Source organism: Halichoeres trimaculatus, unplaced genomic scaffold (assembly GCF_033239565.1).
Source record: "Halichoeres trimaculatus isolate MK-OKI-2021-1 unplaced genomic scaffold, fHalTri1.1 fHalTri1_scaffold_13, whole genome shotgun sequence".
Lineage (NCBI taxonomy): Eukaryota > Metazoa > Chordata > Actinopteri > Labriformes > Labridae > Halichoeres > Halichoeres trimaculatus.
The window spans coordinates 16,876,398-16,900,014 of NW_027437191.1; the positions used below are offsets into that span (position 1 = coordinate 16,876,398).

Here is a 23,617-nt window from a genome sequence, read left to right on the forward strand (position 1 = left end):
GCGCCAACCCAAACCCTCAAATTAAACTGTCACATTATCTTTCTTCACTCTGGGTCACACTTAGTAGATTAAAACAGGGAACCACTGTTGCCCTATTTGGACATGCTTGATAAAGGAGGTGATTCAACCAATTTTTTATTCATTCAACAACTAAAACGCTGTAGTATGAGCACATTTAAGGTTTGTCTGGACTCAGGAGGCATGTCATATATACTTTGCAGTACTCATTTTATGCCTAATCACACTTTCATCATGTCTCACACTGTGCTTGTTGTTTGCACTGATAAATTCTTCCTCCTGCTGCCTGGTTCAGCATGGCTGCTGATGTTATTGTTCACTCTGGCCTTCACAGTCACGGTTTTCACCTGAGCACTTGTTGAAGAATAAAGAAAACTGGGTCAAATGCTAAATCGTTGTGGTTTAAATTAATCTTTGATAGGTGTATACTCACAGTAAAGGTGTTTTTGACTCGATTTTTCGGTTTTTCTCAGATTTATGTAATGTTCTTTCAAAATTGATGAGCTACAAGCTGTATGAATGCCTGTCTTCATTAGTCAAACCATCTGTTGCAGCCACATCAGCTCCTCCTTTTATCTCTGTACAAGGTTGTGACTACAGTCTCATGTCAGCAGGGGTCAGAAGTGGACTGCAGGAGGCAAAACCCTGGAGCCATGAAATCATGGCCACTGAAAAGGAAAATTGTTGGAGTTTACTTACAATTTAAAGGCTCTGTATTTTTCTCCTTCTTGTTAACACTAGTAGTACGGGAAGTTATTGTTGTTTATTTTAATAATAACATACATGAATACTGTTAGTGCTTAAGGGATGATATACAGTGAGCAGATAGTAATGAAAATTGGAACCCAGACAGGGTGAATGGTGTCTATTCCTAAAGATTTCATTTAGACCTGTCCAGCATGGTCACTCTTCAATGATTTCAGAGTCAGGTGGTGGACAGATCTGTTATAAACATTAAACATTTTCATTTATTGTTGAAAATAGGCTGAAGACTTCTGAATGAATAGTTTTCATAATAACTTACAGCTCTTTGTACTCTGCACTTTGTATTAACATTAGTGCTCTCAGCTATCCTAACACCATAAGATGTCAGCATCTATCACAGAGGTATTATTGCTATATTTTCTGGACTACAGGAGGGACACGGAGGTGTACCCTGAATTTCTACATGGCGTCAAAAGATTCCAATAGATTGTTTGCAAAAATAACCAATCTAGTCTGTTTTACTCTTTTTTTATTTCTCTTATACTTCACACATTTATTTCCAAATCAATATTTTGTGTATCATCGTGGATCTGTTGAGTAATACATGTGATAGGTTTCATTTGCACTATTCTTGATTGACACTTTAAATATCTGCAGCAAAAAAAAAAAAAATCTATAAAAAGTCACATTTCAGATACATACAGAGCAGTAATTGCTGCTTTTTTTTTTTTTTTTAATTACATGACATCACAACTAGCCGTGTGAATTAAAGGTATTTGAATAATAAATTCACAAAATAAAAATATAAAATAAATAAAAATCAACATATCTCAAACTTGATATGCAGAGGGGCTTGGATATCTGAAATGGAAAAGCCAATAACTATTAGAGAGATACATAAAGACATTTGTGCAAGCTATAATGATTTTTTATTTTTTTTGCATACCTGAAATGGCCAGTGTAAACATGTACTTACATATATCATATGTAATATATATATTTTTTTATCATTTAAACTCTAACATGTCTGCAATTGGAGGTGCAACTGAATCGTTTGTATAATCTCATTGAATATATCTAAAAGATAAATTGAATTTTGTCATTTCTGCTGGTCTCGATGTTTTCATAATCCAATTTATACCATTTGTATCTGGATCTGTGTTCTCTATTTTGATATCTGAGGGAAATCAAGAATAATATAACTGTATAACTCGCAGCCAATTGAAAAGGAAAAGGTTACGTCATTACAGTTTATAAGAATAACGTTGCTCATTTCTGAAATGACACGTGTGGATGGTAGGATGGTAGTAATATTTTGATAAGGATCAGTCGAATTACAGATGCTGTTATAAACAGTTGTTTATTTAAAGTCCTTGCCGGAGGCGGCAGTGCTCGTTTCTCGTCACGATAGATAAACTCCTGCTCCTGTGTCCAATGAGCACACATGACTGTCAGGAACTGTGTCCGGTTAGTGAATTGAGCGCCTTAGAACAGCGCGAGCTCATTGGCTCGTGCTCAGGGCTCCGCCTGGGAGCTGGTCCAGCGCGTGACAGCCGTGGAAACCCGAGTAGCCTCCACATTGACCTGTCGGTAGGGTGCTGCGACCGAGTGCTGCTTCAGGAGGTTATTTGGGAAGTTAACCTGACTGTTAGTGATGGAGACCAGACAACAAGGTGAGTCAGTAACGGTTCATAAGAATACAAACAAGAGTTTTGTTTTTGAAAGTAAGAAACAGCGAGTCAGAAACAGCCGGTGCGTTTGCTGCTTGTTGGCTGTTGATCTGATAATGAGCTGAACTGAATGAGGGCTGATTGCAGACGTCACTGCTTTGAGCGTAAAGGAATGGAAAGTATATATTTAATCAAATTAAAATATAAATGATCAATCACTTACAGCACAACTCTGCTGGTGCTGTGGTCAAACTTTGATATGTGTCACTGATGTATTTCTCCCTGAGCAGACTATTTCAACTGAGATGAGTCGTTTCCTGTGGATTACCATGTGTCATAAATTCTTTTATCCCTCTGTTTTCATTCACAAAGTTGCGTTTATTTTGAAAGGCTGTAACGCTGGAGTTGAAGCAGTCTGCAGATCTGATGTGTCAGGCCTGTGGCAGGTGTTGTGCAGGTTTGACTTATTGTTTATTTAAGACATCAGGGAAATTCCAGATTGGGTGAAGCCTTGTAGCAGGATACTGTTACCTGAGCAGTTTTTAAATGCATGACTTTTCACTCAAGTGTTGTTTTCTGTTGATGTGTGAAATATACCTGCAATGTTACCATCTAGAAGATTCCAACATTGGTCTAACCATTTTCATTAAGTTACCACACATGACATTATAACCCCAAATGTTTTCAGGGCCCACCTTTGGAGAACAGGTAAAACATGTAATCCTGTTTTTTTTTCTTCATAGTACGAGGTCTTTACTTCTGTCTCTTGTTATTTGATCCAGGCTGTGTTTCATGACAGGTAGTGATGTTAGCAGAAACGAGGCATGCGCAGACTCCCACGTCAGTGCAGTGAGTGGGATGAAGGCACCGTTTGTTCAAACTGCTGGTTAATTACATTCCTTTGCATTCCAGGTCCGAATGTTTACCTGTGGTTAACTCAGGGTCAGCTGGTCCTTTTCATGCACAACTCACACTTTAATCTTGAAAAGTCCAAATTTCAAATACAGCAAGTTACAGTGCAGACAATTTGGCCTGAAGAACTTCAAATTGATTTTGCAGCCATATGACCATCCCCAGGCCTCTGATTTAGCATAGCCACATGACCAGTGAGCCAAATAGGAGTCTTGTGACCTGAGGTATTCAACCATGGGCAAGGAAAGGAAAGGGGCAGAGACAGAGAAGATAGAAAGATAGAGATTGGGAGCATTATAATGTATGTTAAATTCTCTTTTTATTGATTGACAAAGGTAAACCCCATGAAACACATCAGATTAAGCAATAGGATCATTAAGCAGAATACACGTTTGAATGTTACTGCCATCCAGCCTTCATGTTTATGCTCAACGCAGATTTCTGTGACCCTTATCCTCCTCAAAAAGAAGATTTACCAGTTGGTCTAAACAAATCTGGAAATATGAAAGTAGTCTGCTTCCTCCTGCTCTGCTCAGAACATGTCGTAATGTGATTTGGTCTGCGACTGGAGCTCTGGGATTTCTCAATGTTGTGGCTTGACTGTTTTAAAGTTTTGGAAGATCTCTCTAAGTGCAAAGCGCAATTCTGCTTTTTAGTTTGTTTTGAATCTCAACACAGTTTTTTAGTGGCAAAAATCAGGTAAATCCTGTTTGAACAGCTCAAAGATCAGTGTCATAAGTGTGCCACAAAGGGTCAAAAAGCCAGACTTCCTGTTCCTTTGCAAACACAGAGTGGAATAAGCTGCCAAAGACCAGCCCAGAAAATGAAAAGAAAGCTGTTTTCAGTCTCTTGTTGGGCCAGAATGGACCCAAGAGAAACAACATTTTGTGAGTGTGAGTGTGTGTGTTCATAACCAGTCTTCTTGTTCCCCTTTTCACCCTGCTGCCTTGCTCTGCTGCAGAGTTGTACTCTAGTGTTCTGAGTGAAGCAGTGGTGGACTGGGGCAGCATGGGTCCCGAAGCAGAGTGGGTTAACTCATCCACACACAAGGGAGAGCAGGGTAAGACTCAACTCTCCCAGATTAGGAAAAAAAAAAAAAAAGCTAAATCTGCACCAAATCACTAAATCAGATCAGAGGAAGTGATGTTGGAGCGTGTGTGTTTGGCTTGGGACATCACTCACTTGGGTTATTGGAGGATACCTGGATTTTTACTTTGGGATCAGCGAAGCTTCCTTATTGGATTCATCTTATAATCAGGATGGTGTGCGAGTGATGTCTTACGTTAGATTTAGACAAGCTAGCAGGGCTGAGATCAGGTCAATGTTAAATAATGTTAAAATGCTATTTTCAGATTTGTAAAATGTAAAAATAAAAATAATTTTCAGGATCCAAATTTGAAACTAGAACAGACAAAATGTGCCTCTCTGGCCTTTCTTTCGTGTTTGGTGGAAGCTTCTATCTAAAAAAAAACCTCTGCCAACAATGTATTGTTAATATTTTGTTAAGTAATTTTATTTTGCATCATGCCAGCACAGTGTAAAAGACCATGAATCTGGGGCTGCTAGGCCCAGATATACAGATAATTTGATGCATGAGGACCAGAATCTAGGACATGGATTCAGACCACTGCACCAGACTTCTGCTTAAAGAAGTGAGCATGGTGTCTCTGATGTCAAGCGCTTGTTTTTAAATGGCTGCTTTAAAGTTATTCCCCAGCTTGTGGAGATGACCACCATTAGGATGGCATTTCTGAAAGTCTTTTCAAAAAGCAGAGTGTAATGCTAATGATAAACTTTGTGTACTGTCTATGCACAGTTTATTACCAGAACACTGAGTCTCAGATGACTTCCTTAAAGCTCATCAACTAGGTGTCTGTTCTGTTCACAAACTTCCTGTTGACTGGATTTTCAAGGCCACTCATCAATCACTCAATCAGGCTTTGCTCTTTCTGTCAGTGAAACTACAATACCACTAAAAGAGAATTCACCCCTCATGATATAAAATGAAGCATTAACTGTTTAATTAACCATAATGACGCTTTAATGACGCTTTAATGACCTTTAATTCTTTTTAGGTTTGAATGAGGGTTTGTTTTCCCGGGTTGATAAGTCAGTAAAAAGGAAGTCAAATGGTGAAGAAGCAATGTCAGTGGACCAAAACGGGACGTATCTGTCAGAGAGCTGTCAAACTTCACTAGTGAGTGATCCCAGTGATCAGACATCGAGGTTCCAGTCCGACAGCTGGGACATGAAGCTGGAAGGTACAGATGAAGAGGGATGTAAGCTAGACTGGTAGAATAGACTGTCTTTAGCTGCTTGTGGTGTTTAGCACAATAGACTTCATAGAAAAGAACAAAGTGCTAATTAGTCTGTATTGGTGTGTATAACAGAACGGCTTTTTTTGCCTTAATATCATTCTGTGTTCACTGCTGTCTATTTTGTGATTAGTCATAGTTGACAAACGCAGTTGATGTTTGTTTACGGCTTCCACTGAGGACACTCCGGTCGTGTACTTTGTGTTTTATCTGGTAAGCTAGGGTGATAGCAATTTAGAGGAACTAAATCCAATTGGCAGATTGGGTAACAGCTCGACATGTTTTCTTTTTTTGATTCAGTCTACCTTAGGCCAAGAAATACCCATTACATGTAATTCTGAGACAAACTGGTCCTCAAAGCGTTGTGTACTGGCTTAAATAAAACTTAAAGAAACCTCAATCAAAAAATGAAATGAACCACTGTGCATGCTAGGAGTGGTTGTTGAGAAGTTATTGGTTCCAGGGTAAGTATTTAGGGCAATTAGGACCTTAGTGTTTAAATCCTGTATAATGCTTACAGTATGGATCAGGATTCAGAGGAACTGTTCAGCTAAAAACAAGCTAACAAATAATTTGTTACTTCAATATTTGAATGACAGCAAAACAGTGTTTTAAGGCCTGATTAGCTTCACAGTTGAACATTTTCAGACTTTCTGAATTGACAAACATCTCAATTGTCAATGTACTGACCAATTTAAAATTAAATATATTGGGAATAATTGGCAAAGTAAGTCAACTAAGCTTAGAACATTAGTTTGTGCAAACTAAGATTCAAGGTCTCAGTGATTAAGTTTTTCACGTCACATGAAATCATTATGTTGAACGTTCTACTAAAGCACAATAGACCCTCAGTGCTGCTCACAACAAAATAACACAATGAGTTGAGAGTACACTGGTGAAATACAAGGACAGTTTCTCAAGCAAAGTAAATCAACTTCATAAAAAGAATCAAAAGAAAACAGGTGTTAAATTATCTGTACTGAACCTTTTTACTAAATTCTCTTGACTTTGCTTCAAACTATGCCCCTGCCATGTTTAACCCCTCCCAGTCTAACAACCTTGGGTCACTGCATCAAGTCAGTTTAACACAAAGTCAATGGTCTTAACCCTCTTGCTGCCCAGGGGTCATTTGGACCTCAAATCCTTTGACATCTGAAAAAAAAAAACCAACTCTTTCCCTTTTTTTTTTTTTTAATTTAACCTCTTTAGCTAACAAAAAACAGCCCTATCTATTATGGTATCATATTTAATCATCAAGGAAATGGTACTTACCAAAATGAAAGCCAGTCGCTCAAAGATATCTTCTTAACTACAAAGGAAACACACTTTGCCAGAAGACAACCTGCAGCTATAAAAACAAACTGGTGTTAACTTATAGGAAAACTAGTCAGCAGTCACGACACTTTTGTTAGCTTATATTAAACCTTTGTTTACAAAGACTAGACTTCGCTTAGCTATTAAGAATCTTGTCTTAGCTGTGAAGCAAACAAAGTTAGTTAAAAGTTAGCTATTAAAACATGTCTGTTACAGAAACCATAAAAACCTGCATTGGGTGTGAAGAAACCAAGGTTAGCTAAAATGTACCTAGTTAGCCATCAAATGACCTGTGGCTGCTCGCAATATAGCCGGTTAGCTATGAGGGGGAAAATCGTTCAATAACAGGAGGAAAAAAACATATTAGGAAAACTAATTTAACTGTTGTTGTTGGTTGTTGTGTGAGTTTAGCATGTTGCATCCCACTCTTTCTGGATTTTAGCATGTTTTATTTTAGAGCAATACACAACAGATTTTGTAATGTACACTAGCAGAAAATAATCTGATGGTCTTCCTGAAGTTTGAACTTTTTGAGGCATGGTGAACTGGAAGAAAGATATGATCTAAGCCCTTCTCTTTTCACTTTAACAGTCATGAAAAACATCTAACTGAGTCACAGGGCTTTAAAAAACTGATTGCCTTGCTGCTGTGTACCGTGTGCTGAAATAGCTCCCTGTAGAGTCTGCTTTTGACTGCTGCATGTTGTGTTTGTTTTTTTTCCTTTTGCCGTTAGCTAGACTAGCCTAGCGTTTCTAACTTCCTCCAGGCCTTAATAACCTCACTCTTCCTCATCTGTCTTTTACTGCTTCTACAATAAGAGAGAGGACGTCTCAGAGCAGGTACAGTACAACTATTTTGCATATTCACATAAAACTGTTTTTCTACTGGTTAAAGTGACACTGTTACCTACATTTGTATCTTTTATGTTTTGTCTTGCTGTTGTTATCTGGTGATGTGGGTCATCATTTGAATGTTTTTTTCCTCTTTGCAAATATGAGAAAATATAAAAAAGGTCATGCCTATGTTTAAATCTGTTCACATGTTGCTTTACTCCATGTTTGTTGTTTTTGTTGGGCCACAAAGTCATGGCACTTCGAGCCCAATCCACCTTTCTGAAACTTCAGCTGGGGGATACTGTATCTGACTAATTTTTCATGCTCAACTCGCATACTCAGCTCTGCCTTTCATCACACAAATGCAGTGTTCCCTACAAATGTGTCTCTATTTAATGTGAAATAAACAGATTTTTATATAGGATTTATTGCGAAACAAAGTGCTCATTTTTGTGTGGTCTGTCCCCTCATGCAGTCTCACAGAGTGCAGCTGTACTTCTTGCTATCTTAACTTTTGAGCGACTCAGCCTTTTTATATCTTGTCCCAGCTGTTTGGAAACCTGTTGCTCACATAATATTCAAAATTATCATACACTTTTCATAAAACAATATATTTTTAGTTTTACTGTTTTATATGTTATCTTTGCATTATTTTCAGGTAAATATACAAGCTTCAAATTATTTGTAAAGCATCAAATTCTGTTACTTTTATTGTTTTGGGAGGCATATCAGCTTTTTTGTACATCTTTAAATAAGAATAGTAACTTAGAAAAAGCAGTTTTTTTTTTATTTTGATTTAAGATGTGTTCAATAAAAAGGTCTTTCCAGCTTTAAATTCATAGCCAACTTTAGATTTAAAAAGCAACTCGTTTGTTTGTGTGGGGTGCAGTTTGTAGTGATCGTTAGCAGTGTAAAGGAAGATAATCCATGTCAGTAAATCCAGATTACAGCTCTGCAGGCTCCAGCCACAGCTTACATAACTGTCAGACAAAGATGCAGTCAGACACTGAGGAACACAGACAGACATATGTAGAGACTGTCATGGAGACAGGACAAATGTCAGAAAGCTGGCATCGTTCACAGGGGAGCTGCATCATCCATCTGTTGCTTTTATGCTGTCTCAGATTAAAGTTTGAATTAACTGTACCTGTAATTATCATTCAGGTAATCTGGACTCTGAGCCCCTGAGAGAGGCCGATGAGGATCTTGTGTCTGAAGTCAACTTAAACAACTCGGGCATGACGGAGGAGGAGAGGGAGGAGATTCAGCAGGAACTAGCTAAAGTACGCTTCAAATACATTTCAATCACCACTTAACCGCACCAGACATGTTGATAGAAGTCAAACATGAAGGGATGTTTCTTCTATATCTCCATGTGTCTTTTTGTGTCCAGCTGGAGGAGGAGATTAGCACCCTGAGGCAGGTTTTGTCATCCAAAGAGAAGCAGCATGCAGATCTGAGACAGAAGCTGGGCATGACCACGCTGAGCGAGCTCAAGAACAACTTCAGCAGAGGCTGGCACGACATGCAGACCTCCACAGCGTGAGTGTGCTGGAGTGGCAGCGAACAGATGAAAGTGTGTTTCAGTCTTTAGCAAATGACACATGAAGTGTCCTGTTTGCTGTCAATATGGGTGCCCTTTAGAGGACTCACAAAAATAGGCAAACACACACAGAGCAGAGCAGGTGCTGCAGCATAAAGGAACTACTACCTGAAACACAGATATCAACAACACAATTAAAAAGACATAATCCACTGCAGCTAGCTACAATGCAGGTTTGTTATCTTGGTCATGCTTGGGTTTAAACCTCATTAAAAACAAAACAAAAGGCTAAAGGCTATAATTGACCTCGTCCCTGGGAAAGATAATGTGTAATCTGAGGTGTACTGTACAAGCAAATCCAATTCAACCTTCTCTCCCCTGGCTATGACGAAAACACATTAATGAATAACTTTTCTATTATTCTTGTTCACATCCACAGTGTTTCACCAAATGTAGATAGGGTTTAATCCTGGAGGGGTTTTTTTTCAAGCTTGTAGAGAAATTACCTCATTTCCACATGAGACCACAAGCTGTGAGCACTCACTCAGACAGAGAGGAGCGAGAGGACGTCTTCAGAGGGCTCCATTCTTATCCAGTTACACTTCAACCTCAAGATCACCTTACACACACACACAACACACACACACACTCTGTCATCCTCATCTATAATAGACCAGGACTGAGAGACACCAAGGGGAACTGCAACTCATGACAAAAATAAATAAATTACAAGAAAAACATGAACACAGCTGAAACGTTCATCCTCAGTAGTAGTTTAAAGAGTGACAAAAGGCACTAAAATAATGTTGACCACTTATTTAAAGCACTCATACAGAACGTATCAGCATACATTTGCTTGGTCATTTCAAAGTTTATATTCTTGCCAAGTCATAACTGTACTGCACCTGTCACACAATTTTAGATAACAGAGATTTAACCCATCTTAATTCAGAATTTGTGTGTATTACAGGACTGCAGCTGTTGTTAAGTTGCTACATTTCTAGTGCTAATGTGAAAAGGTTTTCCCCAGGAAGGGCAAACATTTGTAAAGAAGAGAGGAAGTCTGGCTTCTTGAAATAAAACTGGAAAATATTAAAAGGGGAACACACTGCTCTCACTTTGCATATCCTGTCATATAGCTGTGTGAAAACTTGGTTTCAGTTCAGTGACTTTCTCCACAAACCAACTCAGAACATCCTTAGTTTTGCTTCTTTTATCTGTGATCATCAGAGCATGTGTGTGTATGAATGTGTGTGTGTGCCTCAGTCAGCCAGTAGCTCTGTTATAAAGTCTTAATTAAAAAAAAAAAAACAGGCTTTCAGTGGGTAGCTTGACTTGCAGTGAGAAAGAGTCACAGGGAGTAGCTACAGTAAAAGTGAGGTAAAAATGTGTCAGTTATTTATCAGTTATGAGTTATAACATGACTAGTTGGAAGGGCTGAACAATTAATTGAACATAAACTGACATCGCAATGTAAAAGAATACAATTTTCCAATTGTAAAAATCCCACATGTTGACATATTTCAGTGGTTGAGCCAGAGATTTGGTCTTATTTACATTTCTGCATTTTAATTAGTGTCGGATTCATAGAGGAGAAGATTCATGGTTATTTTTCAAATCATTGTTAATACCAGGCCTGTTGCTCTGCAGTGCTTTGTTCCTTTCTCTGATTTTATTTAAGGTAATTAATGATAATTATATTGCATGTCTAGAAGGTTTGAAATTAAATCAATCAGACAGTATTCTGCTGTGATTGTTATAGCTCAGGGGTGGCCAACCAAGAGCCACAAAAATGACCGTGGTAATACAAAGAGCCATGTCACACACAGGGTCTTACAGACACACTTATACTCACACATTAACAAAGTGACATGAAATGAAAATCAATACATTTCCAATTTTCAAAGCAAGATTTATTATGTTTTTTAGTGTATTTAAATTTGTACTAGAGAAGAGAAACTGAAACTTAATTATCAATCTGTACACCTAAACATTGATCAACACTGATCCCAACATTGGCATCAGTATATCTATATTTTAGATTGATCGGCACATCACTACTCTTAACTTTATATATATTTTTATGAGTGGATCGAAGAGTCGCTGAAAGGCAAAGAGCCACATGCAACTCCTGAGCCGCAGGTTGGCCACCCCTCTTATAGCTAAATAAAGATATGTTATTCATTTCAATTCATCTCATTACAATTCATCTCATTACTCGTCGCAATTAGATTATTTTCCAAAATCCTTCAGCCCTGCTAATTTTCTCTAAACATTGACCCCTTATGTAAAATAAATCTGATCTTGGCTACAAGCTTGAACTGTTGATGCTGATTTTTGGATAATGTTTTATTTTTTTGCTTTTTTTCTCCTTAAACCAAAAACACACCATATATCCTGAGTGATATAATGATAATAATGACCAGCCTGAACATCTGCTTCACCATAATGATCCCATTTATTTTGTTTATTTATTTACACTGTGTCTGCCTCCCCTATTGTCATCTGTATGTGCACATTTGTTAAAAAGGTCCACTGAAAGGTCACGCTTTGGTTCAAGTACGTGTGGCTGAATGAAACGTGTGCTCTCTTTTTCCAGCTATAAGAAGACGTCAGAGACGCTGTCCACAGCAGGACAGAAAACCTCAGCAGCCTTCAGCACTCTGGGCAGCGCCATCACCAGAAAATTTGGAGACATGAGGTACACAGTAATGTGATTTCTCTTTAATGTTATCTGTGTTAACGGATGATTTCTCGTGTAGACGACAGGGACACAAGCTGCACACTGACTTCGCTTTGTAATGTTCCGAACCCAGCTTTCGGCACTGATGCATGTTTTTTATTCTTTTGTGCTACCCGTCCTCGTCTCTCAGAGAGGCAGATTTTTGACTCTTGCTTTATCCAGCTCAGGAGAAGTTGAGATTATGTAAGCCCACATTAAGCTGCTTTCTGTGGGAGCTGAAGGGCCAGAGGCAAATCTTTCTCCTGCTTTGTCTCTTTGCCTCTCTGTGTCTGTTTGAGATGCTGAAATCCAGCACAAGTGTGTGAGCCTGCAGTGTGACACATGGAAATAAAGAGAGTACTGCGTGTGTAAAAGGAAGAGATAGAGAACAAATGTATGGGTCTAAGTGTTGGATACTTAGGTAATATGTGTATCACATTAATCAAGGTAAGGTGTCCACAGTTGCTATATTTAATGATTAATAAGGAAGTGAATGTATGTTCTGCTGTTAATTGATTTTGAATATAAAAAGCAGAAAGGAAACAATGTATTATTTTTGGTCATTGCAGCATGGTTGGTTTAGAGTTTCTGTTCCCTCGGAGGTATGTTCCTCTGGTTTGGGTTTGATTCAGGCGCGCACAGGAAGCATGTGTTTACTTTTTGCAGTGGTTTTAGTTGGAGTGTGCTTTGCATGAAAACTGATTTCTATTCTTTGATCATCTTTAGTTATTAAGATTTACATGTTTATTAAGATAACCTGTCCTGTGTCAAGATTCATGACCTGTTAGACCTCATTATGACTGCACTGACAGAAATATGGATCCCAAATGAGTTTTAAAAAAAATCCCACCATCAAATCATTAGAAGGGACTTCAGGGTTCTTGTAGAGATACACCGATCTGGTCCTGGTATCAGGTATCAGCCTGTTACAGCCCTTCATCGGTGGGAAAGGATTGGTCCAAACTTGACTCTAAGGCTAAACTATGATTTAGTCTACATTTAAAATTGAATTGTCATTTCCACAAGTTCTAAAGCTTTGTTTTAACCAAAATTCTGTTTAACATTTTAACAGTTCTAGTTTAAATAAATTTCAACCAGGTAATTCCATATACACCCATTTTATGTCTTTTGCTCAAAACATTACTAATCTTATCCCACAGTAGGGCATGCAGGTTATTATTTAACACTTGTATCAGATCAGAGTCGGTATCGGCTAATAGTCAAAGCCCAGGTATCAGTATCTGTATCGGGACCAAAAAAAGTTGGATCCCATCTTGTTCTTTACGCTTTAATTCAGAGAGGATATGGCAACGGATGGAGCAGGAAGCAAGGTGAGAGTCAGGAGTGACATGTGGGAAAGGAGCCCCAAACATGGGCTGACTGAGTGACCTAACCAAACCGCCAGGCCATACTGTCAACCAATAATTAGGGCTGCACCAACCAATCGGTGGTATCGGTTATCAATGTATCGGTGCCCCTCAATCGGTATTGGTAGGGAGAGATCCATGGTGCCAATCCAAGCAAACAGCTCTATGCCTTTTAGTTTTTTTTTACCAGTATCGGTATCAGAACCACAAAAGTTGGATCAGTGCATCCCTACCAATAATTTGTTATCGTTGTGGGGAGTGTTTTTTTGTATATCCTGAATCAACTATGTCTGTAATTTTGAAGGAAAAGTTTGAGGGTAACTTATCCACCGTTCAGGACACACAGAGGACTTTGATAATCTCAATCCAGTCTGATTCAAGGTTTTTTTTAATTCAGTGTGGTGGAGGCTGTGTGAACAGAGGGTTTAACAGCACTTTGAGTGCAATTCATCCAGATAATTTTACTTCACAGTAAGTGAACCATTCGCAGAAAGAGCAAACTAAAATGATCCATCAACAATCCTGAGGTGGAGGAGTGAAGGACAGAGTGGGTTTCATACAGGTTTGGTTTTGGTTAGTAGTGCCGACAGAATGAGTACAATAAGGTAGGGATGCACAATATTATCGGCACAATATCGGTATCAGCTGATAAAAGCTTAAAAACACATTTATTGTATCGGCAGATATGAAAATTTCTTCCGATATGCACAGCCGATAAGGTGCTATTCAGTTAGGATTATTATTATTTTCCATCTGAAAAATAAGCTCCTTAAATAAAATGTAGCACTTCATTTATTTGCACTGCAGAGCTCTGTGTCTGTCACCAGGTTGTTACAGTAGCTCTAAAATAATCAAATGCAACTTGGTTATGTTTAAAAATGCATTGTACATTTAAAGTTCATGTGATCTGAAGAAATTATTTTTCTGTATTTCAATACTGAATGTCTTGAGTTTGAAAAAATTATACATTTCTTATTTATGGTAAAATCAAATGTTTTTTTGTCTTGTTTTATGTGTGTTTCTTAAGCAAATAAGACCGTCACAATAAGAGTAACATATAAATTCCAGTACAGGATAGACTTAGCTTTCTTTACAGTGAAAAAAACAAACACACTTGTGATTATCGGAATCGGTATCGGCCAAAAGGGGTTTCGATATATCAGCATATCAGATATCGGCAAAAATCCAATATCGTGCATCCCTACAATAAGGTCATGTAGCCTGCAGAACACAAGATGTAACATGCTAGAAATTAAAATAGAGCACTGCTTTTCTGTGACAGAAAGTTCTTGATCTCTTCTAATATTTATTAGCCTAGTAAGTTTTGAATTTTGAAGAGTAAATAGTTGTGAATTTTAGGGGCTTGGTATCAACTGGTGTAATTCAGTTCCCAGAACAAGGCCTGAAAAGCTCTTAATTTTGACTCCATGCCAGGCGTCTGAACAAAAACCCCACTCAGAAAACTCTTTGTTTTGGAGACAGGGGAAGTGGACGTTCAAAAATGCTGACTCATTTCCTCGTTCAACTCTCACTCACTCCTTTGCCTTTTTATGAATGTGTGATGAGCAAAGTATTTGATTTGTGTGCTTTGTGTTTTGATTCTGTTAACTCTAGTTTTGGCATGTGCTTGTGTGTGTGTGAGTGAAATGAAGTGTTGTGTGATTTCATTCTGCTTCCCTCAAACAGCAGTGTTAGCTAACCTTTTAGAGTTTTTAACTGTAAAAACATTTTCTGTATCTTAAAATGTTTCTATCCTTTTCCATGCTTACCAAAGGTCCAACTCTATAGGGTAAGAGCTCCAACAGCTGCGTAAATACCTCAAAATGTTCAGGAACGCAGGAGTCTCGGGCAGCGAGTCTTATCTCAACAGATCAGAGTCAGATCAGCTGATAGTTTTAACCGGTCGGTACAGAACACACACTGTCACATACCAAGCACATACATACAAGGACACACACATACACACATAATCGGCTGATTCTGTTTGAGGTTAGCCGTGTCAGAACAGAAACATGTCAGATGGATTTTTAGCCGTTCTAAAGCTCATGGGAACATGTATCATAAACCATCAAAAAAACAGCTAATCCAGACTTAAACTGGTCTCAGATCACACTTTCATTTAGAGATGTCATTATTTGTGTGGAGCAGACCGTTGAAGATGGATGAATCAAACTAATATAGCAGCTAAAATATTCCTCTATATATAAGTTTATATACCTTAAATCTCTCTGGTTCTTCCTCTAACAGGCTGCTGTCTTTTTGTCTTTGTGTGCTTTGTGCTAATCGCTGCCTCCTCTCTCACACGCTCTCTGGGGACAGCTACTCTATCAGACACTCTATGAGCATGCCTGCCATGAGGTAACCACTCTGCTCTCTTTGTCTTCAATGTGTGTGGGCGGTGATGAACACATTTCCTGTCTTTGTACGATGCTAATTATGTGATGCAAAGTTGCTTTTGTTCAGCAGAGTTTCTGATAAATTCAGTCTCTGACTTGAAACATGTTGAGATAAGAGATGCTTTTCATATATGTGCACTTGAAAAATTCAGGGTAGTAAAACAGGCAGGCCTTGGTGACCTCATCTTTTCAGCCAGTCTTGTGAAGATCTTTTGCAGTTTTTAGACATTTGGTTCTTAGCAAAGAATAAAATCCCTGATGAGAAAACTTTGGTAAATCTAGAATTTGTAAAAATGCAGAAATGTTTTTTAAAGTTGAAATGTCTGATAAACAGTGGTTGAATGATGCCCACAAACAGGAGGAGCGCAAGTTCTCCTTATTGCCTGCACTTTTTCCTGAATTTTACTGTGTTCACACATTAGCTCACCCGGTTACTTCAGTTTTGTTTTGTTTTTTAACTTTTCTCCTGACAGAAACTCTCCCAGCTTCAAGTCTTTTGAGGAGAAAGTTGAGAACACAGTTTCCAGCATCAAGGTAAGCGGTGTGTTTGCATCTGATGAAGAATAAGCCTTTTTTTTGTACATGATGTTTTAGGGCATTTCTCCCTCCTTTGTCAGACAACACAGCTGAAAAATATGGGAAATATGGAGGGCACAGAGTCCGTGGAGACATGCTTTATCAAGTAGTTTGTTAAAAAAGCACTAACAATAAAATTCTATTTTTCTGGACTAATTCCCCAAAACAACCATATTTTAAGCCCTGGTAACATGTTTCTAGTGAATTATGAGACAAGCTGTCATGACCAACAAAAGCCAGTGACAGAAATAAGACTAATTCAAAGGCATGTTTGTAGCTACAGCCATGGGGTAGAGGTTAGGCGAAGTGGGTTACAGCATACTGCAAAAAGAGCCTTTGTTTACGTTTTCCACAGCAACGATCACCATGAGTAACACGACTGAAAACGAGCAGGATGAGAGTTTCCTTGAAAGAACAGTTGTTGCGCCAACAAAAGTAAAGAAGAGATTTAAGAAGGCTGTGTGAATAAGTTTTTATTGTTCCAGCTCATACAAAAAAAACAAACTGGGTATGCCATGATATCAGGCTTTAAGGGCCACACGTGGGACCAGGTCAGGTTCCTTCTTCTCAGTGGTATAAAAGGTAAGTAAAACAGGGGGAACAGAGTCTGTAAACAGTTTCTCTTTATGATGATCTTTGGACTTTGTCAGTATCCTTTTTGGCAATAGGTTGATTTTTGGTTTATGTGCCAGCATGGCAGCAGTGTTTTCAAAGAGGTTAGAAACAGAAATAATAAACTGCTGATACTTGTTTGATTAAGTTTTAAAATATGTCACAACATGAAGTTTTCATTTCAGTAAGCTACCTGTTCCAAAAAGGCTCTTTAAGGAGCTATTCAGTGTTGTTGTCACATTTATCTTGCAGCATGTATTTTTGTGCATTTTTTTTTTAGACAAAAGTTGGTGCTTCAGAATCTGGAGGCAGCTTTGAGGACGTCCTCTCCTCCGCCGCAAATGCCAGCTCTCAAGACACACCCGCCAGCCCCACGACAGACGGCGCTGAGAAGACGTGTTAAAACTGCAGCCACAGCAGGAGGTGGGACTTCAAGCAGGAACTCTGATCACTGCTGTCAATCAGCATGTATACACACGGGTCCTACTTATACATTACCAATTCCTTTCAACGGATCACATCTCCCTTTCTGCAGCTAAAAAAAAAACCTTTTAGACATGATAGAAATTTTACACTATGCTACACTGAACATTCAGGGCCGTTTTTGAGCTTGGAAGCGAGACAAAACAAATGTAACACATCACTTATAGATAAAGGTGTAGATGAAGAGGGAGGAGGGGAGAAGCAGTCCAGATTTTTTCAAAAACTTGGCCAAAGGAAAGGGTGACCTAATTATCCAGTCTAAATAATTTTCCAAAATCAGCCCAGTAGGTTTTCTGAAAACTAATTTTTCAGCTTTAAACTCTTTTTAACTGAAACCCTCCCAAGCTGAAGTCCTGAGTTAACTGGTGTATACCTATAACATGTGTTATGTGTGTATACACATTTGGGAACTTGGGTTTGGGCCCACCTAAATGCTGGATTATAGTCATAGAAACAATGAGGATGGCGACTCTAAAGAACAGCCTAATCAATGCAATAGCTTGTAACACTGTCTCCTTAACCATGTGTAGTTCAGTTTGTATAAACACTGGGTTTCTTTGTGTGTAAATGTATTGTTGAAGTACATTCCTCATGTTTTAATTAATCCATTTTAACACGCAAGACATCAAATTGACAGTAAATGCTGGAAAAAAAACACCTGAGCTGCTCCAAAGTTGTTTTCCCTCAGAATCACTGAGAGGAGGAATTTTATTTGTAGAAATTAAGACTTCAACTTTAAAAAGAGGGATGGGGGTGCTTTTTAGGCTTTGTAACATCCCTGTGGTACCACAGTAGTAGCTTTACATAATTAACAGTCAGTAAAAATGAAAAATAAAAAACATTAATTTTTTTCAAGCTTATGTTTAAGACAAACCTCATTTATCTGAAACACTTTGTTTTAGTTGCTGTCTCTTTAAAGCCCCCTGCTCAACAAACCCCCTTCCCTCTGATTTGCCAGCTATCTACAGGACTGTCAGCAGAGCTGAGGACAGACCTTGGTGTTTGAGGCCCACCCCCCATATGCAAATCAGGTAGTCAATTAGGAGATCCCTATACAATGACCTCATCATTTCAGGAAGACCTTGTAAAAAAAACTCTTGCCATTTTTCGAATGAACCGTTTTGGGACGTTTTCAGACTGTCCCTTAGATTTCTGCATCATGAGGATGTAGCAGATTGAAAATCTTTGATTGTTTCATGAAACACTATGGATAGAAAATCTTTAACCTTTCACAATTTAACTGATTTTAAAACAGACTTTAGTGCATTTATAATACTGTACATTTGATGTGTATAATGTAGTACTACTTCATACTGTAGCTACAGCACAGCTGTAAGAAGTCCTTCACTGTGACTTAGAAATCTTAGATGAATTACTTTGGATCGAAGTGTTTTTTTATTTCATCTCTGTAAAATAAAAAAAGGTTTGGGTCACTAAATGAGGAGGATTAAAAAACTTGTGCATGTTTTCTTCTTTCAGAGCACCATTCTGATTCCAAACTATCATCTGGTTCATGTTTTTGAACTTTGTTTTTTTTTATGTCTTTGATGGATTAAAGTTTTTATTCTCTTTTGTGGTTTGAGAAGACGCCCCACGTCAGTTATTGTCTTCTGCATCCATTTGAGAAGTGCATGAGTTAAGACAAGACTGCACAAAGGATGATAAAGTTTTTAAAAACACCTGAAGGTGTAACCGTTACCTTCTAACAATGCTTCAAATCTGCATTCAAACAAATGATTGTACAGGGTAATAAATAACTCTATTTATGACTAATGCGTGTGTGTTTTAATCAAACCAAACATGACAGATGACTGATTTCACTTAACACACTTGTACTGACGATGATAAAACAGCTGAAGTCTAACAACCTTATGTACAAATGTATTTGTGTTGATGTGCAACTTATTTTGAATGACATCTGTTGTCTTGCTTTGTCAGCAGACCTGAATATCAAGTATGCTGTTGTTACTGACTGCAATAAAAATACATTACCAACATATACTGAATACTGTTTGGTAAAGCGTCACCTCAGGAAAACATTTCTGATTCTGATAGTGCAGTTCTGTATCTTTCCTTGATACCCCCATCATAGAATTAACTGAAAATGTTAGAAAACATACTTATTAATAGTTTGAAACCTGTTCATTTTGAGATCATGTTTCAATACTTTCATAGTATTTTTGTATTTGCATTTTAACAAATTGTTCGATTAAAAGGAGCAAATTTCCTGAATAATATACTAATTGCAGAACATTCAAGATTTTTTCACTGTTTTGTTTAATTTTAACCCATTAAAACAATAACTACTCATGTCGAAATCTATTGATGCATTTGAACATTCTTCAGTTTCCTGCATTAGCTGTGGTCTTTGTTCATTTTTGTAAAATTGACATGCAGCAAAGTGATGCGGTAGGAGCCAAACCAGCAAACGCAAAAACAAAGATTAAAGCCTCAGGGGCATGTCTACCAATCAGAGGGTCTGTCTGTTGCGTTGTATTCTACATGTTTAAATAGTGTAATCAGAGGTACTTTACAAAAAGATAAACTGGGCAGAAACACTGAGGTAGAACAGGAAAGACCTCGAGCTAAATAGCTGCTTTAAACACAGATTTCAAAGAATAATTATGATAAGTCCTCATGTGTCACACCCCGTAGAAAAAGAGCAGGTGTCCCTGGATGTGTTTTGCGTACAAGTGAACACAGAAGTTTGGAATCACAGTCCCTCACCAAGGGAGGTGTTTGTGCTTTACAGTCAGGATGAGGTGTGTGCTGTCGTACTTTGTTGTGAAGAAGAAGAAGAGGAAGATGAAGATGATGTCTTTGCTTCCTGTGTTTTAGTCATGTGACATCCTCTCTCTTCATTTAAAGAGCTGAGAAGCTGGAGCACATCTGGGTGATGGAAACGACCTGAGAGAGAGAAAACTGTTCAGTTCAGAAAAAGCATTTACAGATAATCAAATTTCAGTATTGAAATATAACACAACAACATGAGTAAACTATTTTTTTTGTTTGTGTTAGGATTTAGTAAAATACTGGGGATCAGATATTAAATATTGAAGAAGATAGAGAAAAGATAACTGATTGAGATACAGATGAGAGATTTACCATTGGTGGAGTCAAAAAACTCCTGCAACCTCCCCGGGGTTCCCTCCAACTCCTCGTACTCATGAGCCTGCAGGATCATCTCCAGCAGGTCGAACTGTTTCACCAACCGCGCCTCTGGACTGCTTTGAGTCTCGTATTCCTGCAGGAGTGACCAAAACATGTCAGCTGTCTGCTGACCTGCCCCTGATCTAATCTACAGACTCAAGTGTCATACCTCCCACAGTCCATAGATCTCCTGTTTGAGTCCGTCGGGCACCAGACTTGATAGATGTCTCATTGCTTCCTAGGAGGAGTAACGTACATAAAGATAAACCTCAGCTCTGTTTGAAGAAGACTTTGACACAAACAGTAGAAGAGTGTCAGTTGTGTAGCACTCAGCTGTGAAGTAAGTGATGCTTGCCTCTTCTCGCCTGTGTTTCTCCTCTTTACTGATGTTATCTGATGGAGCAATGTCTCCGACAATGCACTCTGCCATGTCATGAACCAGAGCTAGCTTTATACATCTAAAATGAAAATAAACATGAGCATGATGCTGTTGTACTTTATAACCAATTCACATTGTACTGTAGAGGAAATAGCAAAAATACTGAACATGTATGATTTTGTGATCCATCTAAACAGCTGGTGTAATTTTAAAAAATGTAAGAAAGCCGAAGGGTAAGCTCCTGTAACCAGCTGAACTGGGTTGAAGACCCAAATTATACCAGAATTTTCATTATTTGTCCAAAAACATACTATGTGTAATTTTATTTGTCCAAAAACATACTATGTGTAATTTTATTTTACTTTATTTTTCTCCCAATGCATGCTGCTACCTTTTTTACTTGCCCTGTACTGCTGCAATACTTGAATTTCCCCTCTGGGGATCAATAAAGGATTATCTTATCTTATCTTATTATATGGCTTTGTTCTTGAAAAGTTGTTTTACTGTGTCAAATCCTGAGTGAGTTCGTACCTGTCCTTGTCCACTGTAGGGTCTGTGATGGTCAGAGACATCATAGCCATGCGGTACATGTGGTCCGACACACTCTCTGGTTTCTTCACGTTCCTGTACACCCAGCCAGTTCTCGGGACCCTCTGTAGGTAACATAATCACACAAGTACAGCATCAACAAATAGTAAAGTAAAGACACAAAGAAGCTTTAACTAGATGATTCGTTAGAAAGACACCACGTTATAAAAACAGTATTCATGCCTTTAATTGAAAAATCTTACTTTAAGCTGTCCGATAAGTTTCATGAATTTCAGCATGTTAACCATACCGGCAGCTTTCTCCATGGTGGCCGCCATGACTGTTCTCTAACCCGGTTGTAAATGTTTGTGAGTGTTAAAATTAAAGAAGTTTGATCTGACCACTAGGTGGCAGCACGGATAAGGCATTAAAAACCTAAGAGCAAAGTAAACCACAATACTTTTGTTAATTTATTTATTTATTTCCTTCTTTTATTTTTATTATTATTTTTTTTTATCATAATTTATGTTCAGAAAGACTGAGTGTTCCATTCACACTCCATGCCTGAGGGTGGCGGAAATTCAGTACGCCCTAAGAGAAGAAGAAGAAGAAGAAGAACTCTTTAACCGGAAGTTGAAGAAGCGGGAAGCTTGAAGACGTAAACAAACGTTAACTGTGATTACGTTGAACACTAAAATAGGTCAAAATGCTAAATAAGGCTCCGAAATTGAAAAATACAGTTAAAGCAAAGATGAAGAGTAACATAAATGTGAGACCAGCGTCAGAAGCGATGGTGAGAAGCCAGCGTTATAACGTCTCTTATGATTTATAGTACCCTCTGAGTTTTGTGGCTGATGTTAAAAAGCTTGACTGAAATATGGGGTATTTAGTAACCAATTCAGTTTCTTCCTTTTTGCACAGATCGAACTCCTCACACTGATGTTTGTGAACAGCCTGGCAGAGGAGGCGAAGACGAAGGCGTTCGAAGAAAAATCTGCGACCATCAGACCACAACATCTCAAAGCAGTCTACAAGGTTAGTATATGCAACATTAATTGATAGTTTCAGACTACCTTGTACAAATGAGACGCGAACATCTGAAAGACAGTAGAAGAAAATTCTTCTGTTGTGACTAATTCAACAATTTTACTCAAAATGTTATTTTCATTACAACTAGAAAACAATAAACCGCTTTCCTCTACTAAACTAAACGAATTGCATCACTTGTTATGTGATTCCTTAAGGTGTCTGTATCTATAACCTTAAACCTCGAAACCTGTACACTTCCTACATGAACCTCACCTTGTACCTAACAAGACCACTGGTCGGAAATTGCAACATTGTTTTATATCCATACCAGTCGTGATTTAAACGACACTTCCTAACATTTTTTTCAACATAAAAAGCACTCGAGCACTCTGGGGAAAAAAAAAATCAGTGTCTACTTAAAACATATGTTGTTTTGATCTGCTGTTGAGCCTTTTTTGTACGCTTTGTTATGTCCTTCCAGAAGTTTTACAACAAACTGTCTTAACCCAATCAAAAGGCCGCTTGAAAAGGTCTACTTCGACTCTACCAAAGTGTTAAGTAAACAGAGGAGCTTTTGTAGTCTATTTTATTTTTTGAATACATTCTTCTATTGACTCCAGAAAGCAAACAAGAACTTAATGAAGGACCCCAATATATGTTTTATATGAGGACAGGTGATTGTAAATTTTTTGATGGCTCTTCTTTCAATGGGAGAGGAAACTCACTAATATTTTATTCTTTCTTTATAGAAAATGCTGAAAAAAGCGAGGGGGTGAAGACAGTGAAGTGTGTCATCTCGATTTTTGCAGAAATAATACTGAGAAACTACAGGGATATTTTTGCCTTTTTAATCATCTACCTACTCCCAAAAGAGGACTCTTTTATTTTTTATTTTTCTTTCATGCTGTATCTATTTTTCTACACAGTGCGATTTTCTTTTAAGTTCATAAACCCTTTGGGAATTCTATTGTGGCATGTGTTATAATCATATTCCAAAACATTTAAACTAAACATGTTACTTTGTCATTTTCAGCATATAGGAGATAACAAACAAATAGTTGAGGC

At 38.0% G+C, this 23,617-nt stretch overlaps 2 protein-coding genes across 6 annotated transcripts; one reads left to right on the plus strand and one right to left on the minus strand.

Moving 5' to 3' along the window:
• The first annotated feature begins 2,186 nt into the window (after positions 1-2,186).
• tpd52l1 (tpd52 like 1) lies at positions 2,187-19,609 on the plus strand. 5 transcript variants are annotated; one of them, XM_074685025.1, is made up of 10 exons: positions 2,187-2,396; positions 4,267-4,365; positions 7,753-7,773; positions 8,932-9,050; positions 9,161-9,309; positions 11,910-12,011; positions 15,174-15,188; positions 15,719-15,757; positions 16,269-16,329; positions 17,264-19,609. In XM_074685025.1, exons 1-10 carry the CDS (start codon positions 2,378-2,380, stop codon positions 17,384-17,386), a joined length of 747 nt encoding a protein of 248 aa, XP_074541126.1. In that variant the 5' UTR covers positions 2,187-2,377; the 3' UTR covers positions 17,387-19,609. The 5 variants fall into 5 exon arrangements, with proteins under 5 accessions (XP_074541126.1, XP_074541127.1, XP_074541130.1 ...); XM_074685026.1 differs by lacking the exon at positions 15,174-15,188 and having other exon boundaries at positions 2,188-2,396; positions 17,264-19,606; XM_074685029.1 differs by lacking the exon at positions 4,267-4,365 and having other exon boundaries at positions 2,191-2,396; positions 17,264-19,600.
• Positions 19,610-19,667: 58 nt separating this feature from the next.
• hddc2 (HD domain containing 2) lies at positions 19,668-21,913 on the minus strand. The gene is made up of 6 exons (XM_074685031.1): positions 21,787-21,913; positions 21,527-21,648; positions 20,972-21,074; positions 20,786-20,854; positions 20,572-20,710; positions 19,668-20,373 (listed from the first exon to the last, which is right to left on the minus strand). Exons 1-6 carry the CDS (start codon positions 21,859-21,861, stop codon positions 20,219-20,221), a joined length of 663 nt encoding a protein of 220 aa, XP_074541132.1. The 5' UTR covers positions 21,862-21,913; the 3' UTR covers positions 19,668-20,218.
• Positions 21,914-23,617: the final 1,704 nt, after the last annotated feature.

Coding starts and splice junctions, on each gene's coding strand:
- tpd52l1 (XM_074685025.1), top strand. Junction 9,051..9,160: donor TTCAGCAGGAACTAGCTAAA/GTACGCTTCAAA, acceptor TTTTGTGTCCAG/CTGGAGGAGGAGATTAGCAC. Junction 9,310..11,909: donor GACATGCAGACCTCCACAGC/GTGAGTGTGCTG, acceptor CTCTTTTTCCAG/CTATAAGAAGACGTCAGAGA.
- hddc2 (XM_074685031.1), bottom strand. CDS start 21,861: ATGGCGGCCACCATGGAGAAAGCTGCCGGTATGGTTAACATGCTGAAA. Junction 21,075..21,526: donor CCTACAGTGGACAAGGACAG/GTACGAACTCAC, acceptor TTTTCATTTTAG/ATGTATAAAGCTAGCTCTGG. Junction 20,374..20,571: donor GTTTTTTGACTCCACCAATG/GTAAATCTCTCA, acceptor TCTCTCTCTCAG/GTCGTTTCCATCACCCAGAT.